General features: G+C 35.4%; 1 protein-coding gene across 1 annotated transcript; it reads left to right on the top strand.

Moving 5' to 3' along the window:
- The first annotated feature begins 11,339 nt into the window (after positions 1-11,339).
- Positions 11,340-16,317, top strand: LOC127867539 (guanine nucleotide-binding protein subunit gamma-1-like). The gene is made up of 2 exons (XM_052408797.1): positions 11,340-11,480; positions 13,491-16,317. The coding sequence occupies exons 1-2, from the start codon at positions 11,462-11,464 to the stop codon at positions 13,709-13,711; spliced, it is 240 nt and encodes a 79-aa protein (XP_052264757.1). The 5' UTR covers positions 11,340-11,461; the 3' UTR covers positions 13,712-16,317.
- The last annotated feature ends 423 nt before the right edge of the window (positions 16,318-16,740 follow it).

Raw genomic sequence — 16,740 nt, 5'->3', positions numbered from 1 at the left:
TTGAAGATAGCAACTTGATATTTGGCATGCATGTGTATTATGGAGCTGCACATTTTGAGTGGCTAAACGTCAAGGTCATCGTTCAAGGTCAAGGGTCAAATTTATGGCTTCAAAGCGGTGCAATAGGGGGCCTTGTGTTTCTGACAAACACATCTCTTGTACATTTAGGTGTAATCTGAAAGATATGTTGACTTCTTAAATAAAATTCTTTACATTGACTTGTAGTTGCCTGAACAAAATAAGCATTCAAACTCTGCTTTGAGCAAAATCGTTGATTATTTGTGGTGTTTTATTCCGTGTATTTTTGTTGCAAAAAAAGACAAAGTAAGGTATCCATGTACCATTTCCATTTTCTATTGTGTGTATGGTACGTGAATGGCGTTCAACAGACATCGATATCATAATATTGACGGTTATGAACAGAAACCACGTGAACCACTGAACTCGTGTATTTCTGATAGAATCATGACTGAATCATGAAGATGCGAGTGGATTGACATATAGTTTTCCCGACATTGCCATTGACAATGATGTATTTGGAGACCGGACACCAAGTTTGTTTACTAACACGCTCCAATTCATCAAAACGTATGAAGATTGGTTTCAAAAACCGTTTCACTTACTTAACAAAATTACCTTAACATAGTTTTTCAACCTCATTAACAGGGAGTTGCGAATTTCATCATCTTTGTAATCTTTGACATCTTGGTTAAAGCCAATGAATTACGCAAGTGTTCTTTCGCTTGATGCTTTCAAACAATTATGCCTACCTCTGCACAGTCCATAACATAGAAACTGTTAATAATTCAGAAGACGTAACTATCGATTTTTGTGATCAATATGTTACGCGTGTGTCAATACATTGTTACTACCGAATAACAAACCGTTAAAGAGCCTCGCACAGTATATCATTTTGTGCCAATCAATATGTTACCTACTACTTTTCCATTCCTGTTAAAGATGTAAAGTCACGGGTACTTTTCTGTCAGTTCGTACCTCTGCTTTAAAATCAATTCCTGCCAGATGTAGTGACACTGCCGACAAGAGGTAGATTCAATAGTTATGCACTCGCTGGTGTTGGTTGTTCTGCATTAGTGACTCGCATGTTCTGACTTTCTGTCTTACGCATGCTCACTTAAGTAACACCGCATCAGTTGTGAATTGCATTAGGTCCGTGGATTTTATATAATCTGAAACTGAATAGATCGTCGTACATGAGGATTAAACTACAATACTACATATGATTATAATCCGGAAGTAAAGGTGTATCTTGGTAAGGCTTGACGGTAAGAATAATTCAATATTTAGACAACCTTACCGAGGACGGTGGTACACAATGACGCATGTGCGATTATTAGACAAATCGATAACATAGTAAATAAAAAGTATTATAAAGATATGTGCATTTGTTAATGTTTTTATAAACTTAATCCACTTAAGTAACGCTGCATCAGTTGTGAATTGCATTGGTACCGTGGATTTTAATTATCTGAAACTGTACAGATCGTCGTACATGAGTATTAAACAACATATGATAATAATCCAGAATTAAAGATGTACGTGTATCTTGTCAAGGCTTGACGGTAAGAATAATTCAATATTTAGACAACCTTACCGACCGAGGACTGTTGTATACAATGACGCATGTGCTTTCATTCGACAAATCTATAATATATTAAGAAAAAAAGTATTAGTTCATTTTTATTTGATATGTTGTAACATTGGTATTCATACAATCTATTAATGTTGTCGCTTAACAATGCGCACTTTATCAAGAAAACGTTAGACAGATCTTAAACTTGGTATATGTATTGTAGGCTCTTGGCAAGTAAATAATCATTCATGACCTGAAACATACATAAGGAAGTAGTAGAAAATCTCAAACGCATCCTTATCCAGTTTTCCGGATTAAATCGTTTTCGCGTTCCAAGTATTCAAGCGATGTATTATACGATGTTTTATAATTTATTTTTTGAAAATTGCACATCGTAATAATATCGATATAACGTAACTCAATATAGACAGATGCACATGATGAAAATACTGTGTTTGTACATCGCTTGTTATGAGAGTTTAGTTAATGTGTTGTACATTTTCAGAGGCGTTACACTTGTACGTCTCCCTTTCTATAAGTTTGCTTCTCTGAGACCAACGATGTCCATGGGTAAGTAGCACCCGGCATCGTGCGCATGCGCATGCACACTGCTATTCCACATAATACACTTCTAATTTACCTCGAACCATTTAACATAACAGGGCGCAGGATCACGTGATTTTTGGGGTTCCACCTTTAAACTTTAATGGATTTACACACGACGGTAAGTCTTGCTTTATTTCAAATAACCTTTTTTAAACAAATTTTCTTAAGAATTTCAACGAGTGCATATAAGGCAGATTTTAATGCTGCTTATGACAATCTGAATTACAATGGAATTACTTTGTTTAATAAGCATGTGTTCTTGTTCAAAAATTCAATTTTTACTGCATTCACTGTACACGGTTGTGTCGCGCAACGTGAAATTTTGTCACCGATTTCAGACGTATTCAAGGATTAATTCTTTTATCTTAAGAAAACGGCACAAACTGCAATTAAAACGGTCTTTTATGCACTATAGAATTTTGCAAATGCAATTCAACAACTTGAGATATTTGCAAAAATAAAGTTCTTAACGGCGTGATAACATTCTGTCCAACCCATGTTTAAACCCCAGAAAACCCCGTTGATTCTGCACCCTGATAATCTCACTTAAATGTTTAGGTCCCCTGAGCACATTGTGGTCGTCTCGAGCGTTTCTGGTCACTTTTTATCAAAATTACCTTGTAAACACCAAAGAGGCCACATTTGTTGCCATAATTTCATGAAACCAAAGAGGCCACATTTGTTGCCATTTTTTCATGAAATTCGTTAAAATTCGGCCATCGTGAGGTCAAAAACTAGGTCAGTTGTTAAGAATAAATGATCCCTAATTCAACATTTTAACAATCATCATGAAACTTGCTCAGAACATTTCGCCCCATTGGTGCAAAAAGGTACCATGTGCGATATTTCGGATGAGATCAAATATGGCTTCAGTCCGTTCAAAATCACGGGCCCGGGGAGGGAGGCGTGACAGTTTTCCTTATATGACTAGTTGAACACGCCGGAAGTCATATTTGTTAAGCTCACCCGAGCACAATGTGCTGATGGTGAGCTTTTGTGATCGCCTTTTGCCGTCGAGCGTTGTGTGTCGTGCGGCGTCAGCATTTGCTTGTTAACACTCTAAAGGCCACATATCGACCTTCATCAAATTTGGTAAGATGATTTATGCCAATGATATCTTGGACGAGTGCGAAAATTGTTCCGGTTGGTTGAAAAACATGGCCGCCTGGGGGCGGAGCAGTTATCCTTTTATGGCTATTGTAAAAACTTGTTATCAATTTCAAAGACACATTTATAGTCCAATCTTCATTAAACTTGGTCAGAATATATGTTCTTATGATATCTTTGGCTGCACAGATCAGGTCAGTTCCTATGTATCTCGGGTAAGCGACTTTGTTTGTTTTTTTCAGGCCCTCTCGTTTACACATGTTATTAACTAGTACATTTAAGAGAATACAAATGTGCCATATGATTACAATTTATTCATTGTATGACATTCACCGCCTCAATGCATTCATCCGAATATTAATTCTGCCTTTAAAATATAGAATACCTTGCCAAAAAACGTTGTCGATTTTGGTTTGTTGTAAAGAAAATGATGATGAGTTGTTGATGTACATTAAAGCGAGATTATATGATTGTTTATATGTGTTAAATTGTAATATATTGATAAAATATGTTACAATAACACAAAATAGGCAAGAAAAATTATACATTGAAGACGAGTTTCATAAAATGCAGCAAAGACAAATTAGCGCCCAAAGCCGATTGTGGCGAAGATATTTCGTACATATTTTCCTACAATAACCGAAGCATTCGTCTCTTAAGTAAGTTTTCGTGTGTCGTATGAATAGATATCGTTGCAGGAATTTAAAATGAATCGTTAAACTAAATTTAGATTCACATCGTGCGTGCATAATTTACATGCTGGCGAAGTCGACTGTACAGACATTTTCGATTTCAGAATTAAATACAGACATTTTCTATTTCAGAATTAAATATCTGGCTTATTTCGCATTTTTCGACACATGTTCTTATTAACTTTATTATAATTTATTTTGAAATATATGTTTATAAGATTTTTGCACATTTTATATAAATAAATAAATATCTGACAAGATCGTATAATCTCGCTTTAAGGAATGATATATAAACACCATTAATGAGGTATTCTAACACAAATCGGATAAAACCTTTAGTTTTCGCTGAAAAAAATGGTTATATCTTGAGCTGTATTTGACCTCCAATCCTGAATGTATGGTTTATCTGGAATCCAATCCTTATCCCTCCAACTAACTCATTTTAAGGCATTTCAGCCACCTTCTTAGCAGGAAAAATCAAACGCATTATACTTTTCCGCTCACTGATGGCTTGATTTAAAAACTTACATATTATTAGAATTCTGCATATTCTAATGTCTAAAGGGTGTAATACAAAGCCACAATTTCTTACATCTAAGATTTGGCCTTCATTTTGCAGAAAACATCTTAAGATTGTGAAGAAACTTGGAGATGGATTTCAATTAATTAGTCAACATTAATGTTGGCAGTTAAGAGTTTACATATGCAGTGACATTAAATCATGCAACTTTTAGACCAGTTTTAACATTATATTTTTAGCTCACTAGGTCAAGGTCAATGTGACCTCTAAAAAAATTCTGACAAGCTTTCATTTATTAAAAAATGCACCCAGCCGAGCGTTGGCACCCGTTTTGCGGTGCTCTTGTTAGCTCACATGAGCACAACAAGATGAGCTTTTGTGATAACCTTTTGTGTGTCGTGCGTCGTCAACATTTGCCTTGTTAACACTAGAGGCCACATTTATTGTCCGCTTCATGAAATTTGGTCAGAAGATCTGTCACTCTGAAATCTTGGACGGGCTCGAAAATGGTTCATGATGGTTGAAAAACATAAACGCCAGAGGGGGCGGGGAATTTCGCCTTATATTGCTATCGTAAAACCTCGTGAACACTAGATTCCACATTTATTTTGGCTCTTCATTAAACTTGGTCAGAAGATTCGTCCAAATGATATCTTCGTTAATGGTTCCGGTTGGTTGAAAAACATGGCTGCCAGGGAGCGGGCATTTTTCCTTACATGACTAAAGTGAAATCTTGTTAACAGTATAAAAGTCACATTTATAGTCCAATCTTCATAAATCTTGGTCCAAACATTTGTTCTAATGATATCTTGGAGTTCGGAAATGATTCCGGTCTGTCGAAAAAATGCCGCCATGGTTCGGAGCAGTTTTCCTTATTTGGCTATGGTAAAACCTTGTTAACACTTTTTAAGTCACATTAATTGTAAAATCTTTATGAAACTTGATGAGAATATTTGTTTTAAGGATATCTTGGATGAGTTGGAAAATATTACGGTCTGTTGAAAAACATAGTTTTCATCGGACGGGCCATTTTTCCTTGTATGGCTTCAGTAAAATCTTGTTTACACTATTAACGTCACATTGATAGTTCAATCTTCATGAAACTTGGTCAGACCATTTGTTTTAATAATATTTTGGACTGCACATAACAGATCAGTTCCTTCGTATTTCAGGTGAGCAACTTTGGGCCATTCATACACTCTTGTTGAATATAAAATTATTGGTTATTACATGAGTTCATGATTATTAACAAACGGCTTGTATGTGCATGGATGGTATTTATATTTTAAGGACCAACTATTTGGTTATTCAGCTAAAACTTCTAGTACAATATAAATTAAAACAATAAAATTTTAAAGAGAGGCAGTAGTTGCATGCATGCTGCATGTCATATGTTTATATGTTTGTTAGGGTTTTTATTATGCCCCCCTTCGAAGAAGAGGGGGTATATTGCTTTGCTCATGTCGGTCGGTCTGTTGGTCTGTCGGTCCGTCCACCAGGTGGTTGTCAGATGATAACTCAAGAACGCTTGGGCCTAGGATCATGAAACTTCATAGGTACATTGATCATGACTCGCAGATGACCCCTATTGATTTTGCGGTCACTAGGTCAAAGGTCACAGGTGAAGGTCACAGTTACTGGAAATAGGCATTTTAAGGATTTAGCATGGTTCAAACAAGGGAAAGAACTACCGTTTATGCATGTTCTTTTTGTTACAGCATTTCCCTCCCTTGTAATATATTAAAATTTTACCAAATGTAAGGCTAACTGCATTTTTGTAATGCATTGTATCAATAACCACCACCACCAACACCACAACCACCACCACCACCACCACCACCACCACCACCGTTGTTCACAGTGACAAAAAACGTATTCACACAATGGCTGCTACTACAACTTATAGCCCATATAGGGGGGCATGCATGTTTTACAAACAGCCCTTGTTTTATGTAATACTATTTTTACCCCATTTACAAGAATGCAATAGTGACTAACCAGCATTTACATTAATATGTCATTTATGTAAGGTCGATTGAAAAAAATATTGAAAGGGGCAATGCAGTTTCCTTATATAACTTAATTAAAAGCTTGTGAACACTAGCAGTCTTCTTTTGGTCCATTCTTCTCGAAACTTGCTCAGGACAATTTGTCAAATGAAAAGTTCATTGATACACATTTTGGTCACCATGGGATAGATTTTTTTTCTACTGTGCTACCTTCTAAACACTCCAAATGTAACAGTTTTTGCCCGATAGCATGAACATTTGTTCTAATGACGTCTTAGCCGAGTCCATTAATGGTCTGGGTAACAAGAAAAGTCGGAAACCATGTTAGGTATTACATTCGCATCACTGTAGTTGCTCAATGCAGTATAGGGCCTACGGGTCTCAGGTGAGCGACATAAGGACGTTGGCCATCTTGCTCCAACATATATAATAAGAAATCTGAAGCTTGTTTTTTAAACTCCTCTTTAATTAATGGGTGGACTTTCCTCAAACTTTCACATTTCAATGACCTGCACGTGTTGATGATCGTATTGAAATAAATGTTGACTGCGACGATTTTGGGCAGACTGCCCTTTTGTTTTCCACTAAAGAATATAAATCAGTAAGTCCCCAAACGGTTAACATTTAACTCATCTTTAACTACCGTATATTTATCGATACATAACAAACATGGACCAATACGTGTTTCTACTGTGATTGCATTCATATTTAATTTTTAGGGGACATGCGTAAAGAATTCCACAGAAACGAACAGCTCAAGTTGTTAAATTACTAATTTAGAGATCGCCTATTCGGTTGGCGCAGCATTACGAAACAAAAATGAACACGTGTAAATATTTGGTTTGTAGAAATGTTGCTATCAATCTGTTCTGCGAGTGTCTGGAATCTACAGTTGAAATACGTGGTTGTTTGGTGCAAAATTAAAACTGATATTTAAAAAAACACTTTAAAACAATCGGCCATTTCAACGCGTATCCCGTGTGTTGGTAAACGATGTTAAAATCACCGGGTAAAATGATACAATGCATATATCCACGCAAAGGCTATTTCAGAATGCTTTTATACAGCATTTATCATACCACAACATTGATATCTGCCTGATATAACGTTGCCTGATATATTATTTTATATCATGGTCAACAGGAAGTTCTTATATCAGTCAATGGTAGGATGAAGGTCATATTACACGAAATCAACTATAAAGTAATCATTTTGATAAAAATCGAATCAGAATCAACAAAACAAACAAATTGATACCAAGATGTAAAATATTTTAAACAGAAAATGCAAAACAGACTGCAAAAAAATATTATTTTTTTTACAAATATTAAGCGCGCGTGCTCATGACGTAATTATTAACTCGTCAAATGACAAGTCATATTATTTCCCGCTAAAATGCAGCTTTTAGCGATTTTGTTTTCATGATTTCTTTAAAATCGGGGAATAAGAGGTATGATAAACAGAAAAACAGGTTACTGCCTGATCTTTTTGAAATATATCGGGCTCGGCACGAATAAAATAAGGGCTCGGCAAGCCTCGCCGTTATATTGTTCTAAGCTTTGCCTGATAAAGATAAAAATCAGGCATTAACCTATTATTCTCTCTATAATCGCCTTTTGTCCGTCGTGCGTTTTGCGGCGTCAACATTTTCTTTGTTGAAACTCTAGAGGCCATATTTAGTGTCCGTTCTTCATGACATTTGGTCAGAAGCTTTGTGCAAATGATATCTTGGACGAGTTCGAAATTGGTTGCAGTTGGTTGAAAAACATGGCGCGGGGCATTTTCTTATATGGCTATAGTAAAACCTTGTAAACACTCTAAAATACACAGCTATTGTCCAATCTTCATGAAACTTGGTAAGAACGTTTGTTCCAATAATATCTTGAATGAGTTCGAAAGGATTCCGGTCTGTTGAAAACCCTATAGGAGCCATATTTATTGTCTGATCATCATAAAACTTGGTCAAAAGATTTGTCCCTATGATTTCTAAGAAGAGTTCGATTATGGATCCCGATGCTTGAAAAACATGGCCGCCAGGGGGCGTGGCATTTTTTCCTAATATGGCTATAGTGAAACCTTGTTAACACTCTAGTTGTCAAATTTATTGTCTGATCATTATGAAACTTTGTCAGAAGAATTATCCCAATGATATCTTGGACGAGTTTGAAAATGGTTTCCGATGCTTGAAAAACATGGCGGGGCATTTTTCCTAATATGGCTATACATGGCTTTAGTTATACCTAGTTTACACTCTTTATACCACATTTATTCTCCGATCTTCATTAAACATGGTCAGAAGATTTGTTCCAATGATATCTTGGATGAGGTCGAAAATGGTTCCGGTTGGTTGACAAACATGGCCGCAATTGGGACATTTTTCTCTTTATGGGTATAGTTAAAGTGGCCGCCAACCGCGATTGACGAAAAACGAAAAGTTCTAAAATACCGTTTTTTTTACAATTATTAGTTTATATTGATTAAAATATCGCGGTTGACGGTCCCTTTAAACCTTGATAACACTATAGAGGCCACATGTATTGTCTGATCATCATGAAAGTTGGTCAGAAGATTTGTCGCATTCGTATCTTTGACGAGTTCGAAAATAGTTCCCGATGCTTGAAAAGCATATCAGGGGGCGGGCATTTTTCCTAATATGGCTTTAGTAAAACATTGTTAACACTCTTAACCACATTTATTGCCCGATCTTCATGAAACTTTGTAAGACGATTGGTCCAAATTATATTTTGGACGAGTTCGAAAATGGTTCCAGTTGTTTAAAGGGGACGTGGCTTTTTCCGTATATGGCTATAATAAAAACTCATAACACTCTTAAATTCACATCTATAGTCCAATCTTCATGCCACTTGGACAGAACATGTGTTCTAGTAATATCTTGGACGAGTTCGAAAATGGTTCCGGTTGGTAGAAAAACATGGCCGCCAGTGGGCGGAACATTTTTCCTTTTATGGCTATAGTAAAACATTGCTTACTCTCTAGTTAATTTTTTGTCAACATTGAAAATAGTTTCTGAAACATCTCAAATGTTCCTGAGAGCAGTTCAGTTCCCTGAAGGGGAGCGACAGTGGGTCTCTGGTCATCTTCTTTAAATAGTCTAACTCTTCTGGGTCTCAGGTGAGCGCCTTAGTGCCCATGATCCTCTTGTTTGTTGTTTTGTTTGTATCACTTTGACATGTGCATCGATTTTACCTCGATTTTCTTATTACAGGTATATAATTTAAATTTCAGTTTAAAGATCTTCGCAACAGAACTGAAAATCGTTTTAGCTCTTTTGATTACATGTAGTGCTCATGTAGAGCTTTTTATACGGTGTTTTCCGTCGCCCGTCAGTCCTTACATGAGTGCGACCATGCGTGCGTGCGTTTACTTTTTCATCTTACGACTTCTTCTCATGAACCGTTTCTCAGATTTAAACGAAACTTCACAGGATTGATCTATGGTGACCCTCATTCAAAGTTGTTCAAAAAGTTCCGGTCCATAAAATAATTAATATGCATATCACCAGAGCTTTAACAAGATTAAACATATGAACACGTCCTAAACCCATGACCCTGGGGTCAAAGTGTTCTCACCTTGTGGTCCAATTGTTCTTACCTTGGGGTAACTTGTTTAAATAATGTCTCGAAATAGATAGAAAGTACTTGCCGCGGTCCGTTGAAAAACATAACCAACCAGTGGAGTGCAAATTTCCTAAATATGGCTTTTAGGAAACATAGAGAACACTCTGAAAGTCGTCTTCATGAAGATTTGTTCTCATAATCTCGAAAATGTTTTTTGAAACATTACTCAAGCTTCTCAGAACAGTTTTATTCCTCGACGTCTCAGGTGAACGATCTATATCATATGTCTCATAAAGACAATCAACTCAAAATGGAAAAAAATATTTCTTACTCTTGCTCAATAATATGCATTCACTCCTTTCGATAAAATGATTTTTGCGTTTTGACTCCGATATGTAAGCGTTATAGATTGCATGTAATGCATGGTACTCGGTTTAGTTAACATGTTTTAAAGGGGCCTTTTCACGTTTGGGTACATTTTTGGGTAAATTGACAAAAATGAAAAAAGTTGTTTCAGATTCGCAAATTTTCGTTTTAGTTTTGATATTTGTGAGGAAACAGAAATAAAACAATTACCACGCTTTAAAATAGCCATTATATGCATATTTTGACGATTTACAAACCTGAAAATTATAAAGCGTTGCAGCGCTAAACGAATTAATAATTTGGAGAGTTCTGTTGTCGATATATTTTGTGAAACTACGAGGATTACTTATAAAGATTATAAAATACATTTGACATTGTTGCTGGAAGGATGGCCGAGTGGGCTAGGTCGCATTTTTTTTACTCCAGGACTCCAGGGGTCACTGGTTCGAACCCTGCTGAGGTTTACTTTTTTTAAAATTATATTCTTGATTTTTTTCTGGAGCTTTTTAGATCCAATGTTTACATTTATCAATATAAAGCATTTAATGACAAACTTCAAAACATGCAAAAATCATAAGGATGGTCTGAAGTTCAATGATTGTTTGTCGATTCTCTGCCATGTATTCTCCGTGTGTCGATAATACAATAATTGCAAGGAAATAAAGTGGTGTTTCAGTTTGTGTTCGTATTTTAATATATTAAGTGTGATGTTCCGAGAAGGCGATCATCTACTCGCTGCTCTCATGGGATCTGTTAACATTTGCACCGATGAATACATGAAAGAAGTATTTTATCAATATATTATGAAAATAGAGCATTAATATCGCGTTATTATTGTAAAATCCAATTTGCCGTGTGCGTTTGTCTGGATCATTTATGTGGTTTTCTCTGTTGTATATACCAGTATGTATCAAAATTCAGAAGTACATAACTAAGACGCCATTCTGTTATATATTTATTAATAGTGATTTAATATTTTAACATTGGAAATGGATGCAAACGCGAAAGGTAATTATATTAACTTGATCAAACTTGTCACAAACAACGATTCTAGTAATCTCCTACTATAATACTGCAAAATCATACAGTTTGTATGTTATTGTTTGTGAATAAACTTTATATGCCAATATGCGTTGTACATTTACATATCTGGAATATCAAGAAAATACAGTACAAGCAGTCTTGTTATAATAATGCATGCCACAGCAAAGGCTTAATAAACACCTTACACAAAAAACGAAATAGTTATGAAGGTGGTTAATTAGTATTATAAAGAGTCTCCAGCGATTCCTGCGAACTTTTTTTAATTTGCAAAATCATATCAATTTGTCGGCATGAGGGTTGATTCGAAAAATGGCTCCGTCAATTCATGGATTTCTGATTTTGGGAGAAAAACGTCTCCGCTATAAATCGCGCCGAGGGAGGGGGTCAAAGGAGGTAGGCCTTGAAAATCACATGTCCATTAACTAAACATAAAAGCGATAGTCAACGGATAAGCTGAACTTATTGACCGTTGCCGTATGTTTGCAGCGACGAAGCCAGTTAAATGAGTTTCAAACGAGTCGTAGTAAATTACAAAGCTTTCAAAGCTAATGACAATCTTACCTAAATCAAATTAGAGAAGGCACGAACAAAGCGTGCTTATGCTAAAAGTGTGTAATCGCCTTTTGTCCAATGTTCTTCGTCCGTTGTCGGTCCTCCGTTGTCCACATTTACCTTGTTAACTTTCAAGAGGCTTCCGTTATTGTCCAATCTTCATGAAACTGGGTTAGAACATGTATCCAAATTATATCTTGCCCGAGTTCGAAAATGGGTCGAATGAGGTCTTTTGGTCACATTTATGTAAAGGTTTGTAAACACTTTAGAAGTCACATTCCACACATTTATTGTTGAATCTCCGCGAAATTGATCAGAAAACTGGTTCTCATGATGAAACCTTTTGAATACTAGCTGTCACATTTTTGTCCAATCTTATTGATACTTCATCGGAATATTTTTTCAAAGGATAGTTTGGCTTTCTTCCTGCTTTTGGTCCATTTGAAAAATATGTCCACCATAGCAATGGGGCAGTTTTCCTTACATGTTTAGAACTAATTCTTGTAAACACGCTAGAAGTCACAGTTTTCCCAATCAGCATGAAACTTGATGATAACTTTTGTTCTAATAACATCTCAACTGAGTTCTAAAAAGGTTCTTGTAAATAGGCAAAGTCAGAAGCCTCGTTTTTGACAGAGACATCATGAACCGGCTAAAAATAGTTCAGTTCCTTCGCGTCTCAGGTGAGCGACCTAGGGACTTTGGCATTCTTTCTATTGAAAGCTCTTTTTATCATCCAGCCTATGAACACAAGGGTTACAATAATTATTAAAAAATTATTGTAAAAAAAATATCTTCTACCCCATATGAAAAAATTATGTAAAGGCGCTAGAGGGTTAATCTGGTACAGCCGCTTTTCCAATACTAAAAGACGCTCATTGAAGCAGCAAAATCAATGAGGATTGCAAACGGTGTTCTTTGTTTGATGCTATATTTGATATTGCAATGCTTTATTTCCAGAATGAAGCATTATTGAATACATTTTACGGATAGTGTCGTGAACGGTTAATGACTTACAAAATGACTTACGTGTATTGAGAATGTCCTTAACAGTGTATTAAACGATTATGCACGTAGGTTGCTATTTCGCTTACCTACTTATTTGCAGGTGACTTGTATCATAACCAAAATGTATTTATATGACACTTCCTTTCCAAACCATACCTAGTTTCGCTATTCTTAACGGGTGCTTTATGTGTTTTAGCTTCGTACGCTTATTACCGCGGGGTATGCAGGGCTGACCATTTCAAACTTTGAACTTTCAGTTTAATATACGTTGCACTTCAATTATGTTTGAACATCAAAGCTTAACGCCTGTAATTATATACACATATATAAAAGCAAGATTACAGGTCATCAATCTAGTAATATGCTTAAATATAACACTGATTAATAATGTTAACATGTCTTGTATATTTTCAGAAGCGAGGATGAACAAATTCCAGGAAGGTTTGCAGCAGCAGCGGAAGTTGGTTGAGCAGCTCCGCCTGGAGGCAGCCGTACCGCGCCTGCGCGTCTCCGAGTGCATAGAGGATATCATGAAATACTGCGAGCAGCACACAAATGAGGACGTGCTCATCAACGGTTTTCTTAAGCCGGGAGACAACCCATATAAGGAGAAGGGCGGATGCACAATACTCTGAAACGCATGCGTCGTGTGGGAGATAAACTTGGGTTGCTGTGGGATGATTCGTCTGAACATGTGAACACATTACAAAACATTTGTGTCTAGTGCAATGTGAACGTTCATACTTCGGTCCGTTGATACGAAAACTAAATAAGCAAAAAAAACTGCTCGATGAAGTCTTTATATTTTTGATAATTGAATGATTGTAGTGAACTGTTTAATGTTTACAAAAATAATACACTTAATAATGTGTCTATACTAGGGATGCATACGCTTAGATGCTAAAGTGAATGTTGGGTCAGATCAGGTGTTGTTGCATATATATTGAAACGTACAAAGATTTAAAACCCAAACAACTTATTTCAAAATGTTTTTTTCCTTCGCAACATAATGGGTTTTAACCCAAAAATTACTTTCAAAATGTGTTTTTTTTAATAAGCAACTTTTATTTTACTTTTTAATCTAAACCTATAGAAATAGATGGCGTTTACAAGGGAAAAATTCCCGAGACCGAAATCGTGAATGCGTGAATGAGTTTATTATTGAATTCAATATTGTGATTTTATTGTGAATCAATCCCATGGAGTATGCGTTATAAATGTTATAACTGTGTGTATGTATGTCTCTATTTGTCAGACCATTACCTACTTATATCCACACGGCTAATGTTTAGTGTACATGCCCATTTAATGCTTCGTACGTATATGTATCGTCTGATTTCTCCACACTGAAATTATATTCCCATAAATTGTGTTCATTTATGTGTCATCATTATCACTATTAATCGAAATGGAATGTTTTCGGAATGGGACCTGTTCATTTAACCCATTTAAGCCTAGTGGACTCTCCCATCCTTCTAAATTGGATCAATTTATTTCCAAAATTAGGGATGTCTAGTATATTGATTTCTATATTTAGAATATTTCTTACAGAAATTCCTTTAAGCAAACAGCGCAGACCCTGATGAGACTCCGCATCATGCGGCGTCTCATCTTGGTCTACGCTGTTTGCCAATGCCTTTTTTCTATAGGCTAGGCATTAATGGGTTAATGGGTTTATACTATTTTGTACTGGCACATTTCAAGTTTTCAGCTTAACAACAGTGACATATATTATAAGCACTTCTATTTTTTTTAGAAACGAATATGTGACGCACAATTTTGCTTAGCGTTTGTTGCGCTAAACTTAAAAACATGTTTTCTAGCATCCTTTCGCAGAAATGACTTCGTGTATTGACCTTGGATTTCGTAAGTTAACTATAGCTTTGCTTTCGTTAATAACGATATTGCAGCTGTATGAAACATGTTTAATCTCATTAAATTGATTACTTTTTTAAACCTGTAATCATTTGCTAATACATTTTATATTGAAATTATTTTATAAAGTTTTCCAACTGTAATGACAGTTATATTTTGATTATTTGATAGCAAGCAGTTTATGTTACTAAGGGACATACGTCAAACATATTTACTGGTACATGTATAAAAAGTCTTGTATACACGTGATAGTGATAAACGTTAGCCATCTCTCAGATGACTTCTGGTATTGAACTTCTCCGCTATTTGAACATCTGTTTACTCATTGAAGTTGTGTTAATTCATTTATTAAGTATCACTACATGTATATTACGATGAGCACGTATCACGTGTGCTTTATATGTTTGGTTATAATTCAGTTACAGGCATTGACGAATGGTTTACCGGTTCCTTAATATATGTTTCTCAAATAACAGATAATGTCATGAACTGCAGTGAAACTATTAACAATTAGAAATAGTATAGGTAAAAAACGAAATTTCTAGAATTTCACATGTGGTATACACTATTATACATAATACTCCAGCCTTTAACCCTTAAATACTCGTTTCACGTGTAAACACGTTTTTATTTTTATTTTCTTTACGTATTTCCTGTAAGTGCCTAAGCTAGTTTATTTATATCACAGGACTTTTGAACTTGTTGGTGTCCACGTATACCACTTGGGACGTATCTGCCGAGCTAAACAAACATGCATTGTTTAAGCCACGTGTGTGAAACACGATTCCTTACGTTTATGTTAGCTCAGAAATAATGTAATTCACAATCTAATTCGTTTTATAACCAGATAATATTGTTCACTGTTTTATAGTCTGTTGCTATGTTTCGACAGTGTAAGTTTTTGAAGTGATTATTTTGCATTTTAGTAAATATATTGTAGCATGCGTTTGTGCAGGAATATTAATTTAAAAGAATCAACAACGCAATTTACAAGGGTTTAACAAATGTATGTTGACACAATGTGCACACATATAAAAAGCGAATGTTAATTGTCATTTAAAAATTCGTTTTATATAAAAAGATGAAGATCATAAAAATAGCGCTACTATTGATGAATTGTGAAACCATATATATGATTGTGTTTAGTTTGTTATGCAGAAATGCATTTATTACTCCTATGTTTCAAACCATCTTATGTTGAAGCTGCCAAACTATCTTCTTGTTTCTGACAATGCCAAACATGATAGCTCTGTTTTCTCCTATATACGTGTTTCTTTTTGTTCACTATGATATTGTAAACTGTGAACTTCGGTATACGGCTCATGCTTTGTGAACATTTCAATAAATAATAAAGTGTCGGATGAAATCAGTGTTCTGTATTTTCTTTGTTCCGAATTTAGTCAAACGATTGCATAAACAACGCAAACTTATTTTACTTATTTCAATTGGTTCATGACCGGTCAAGCTTATTCAATGTATCTACACACATCTAAAATGATATATGATCTGAACATTCAAATATAGTACTTAATCAATGCGTTTAAAATATTTCCACGTGACGTCCATCTTGTTATAAATACTTGACTCAATATAAATTACCCTTTAAGACTAATCATCGATGATTATTTAACAATTAAATTGGTTTGTCATTGCGAAACTTACAGACACGATGCTTAAATATGATTATCTATAGAATAATATAATCATAGAATCACAATATTTCGCTACACGTTGTTGATGTTCATCTAAACGATTGTATAAAAATGGTTTTGCTTCATTCAACGTATAG

The sequence above is a fragment of the Dreissena polymorpha genome, chromosome 2 (assembly GCF_020536995.1).
Source record: "Dreissena polymorpha isolate Duluth1 chromosome 2, UMN_Dpol_1.0, whole genome shotgun sequence".
Lineage (NCBI taxonomy): Eukaryota > Metazoa > Mollusca > Bivalvia > Myida > Dreissenidae > Dreissena > Dreissena polymorpha.
Note: the sequence above shows the minus strand (reverse complement) of the source record. Positions and strands in the feature narration are given on the sequence as shown.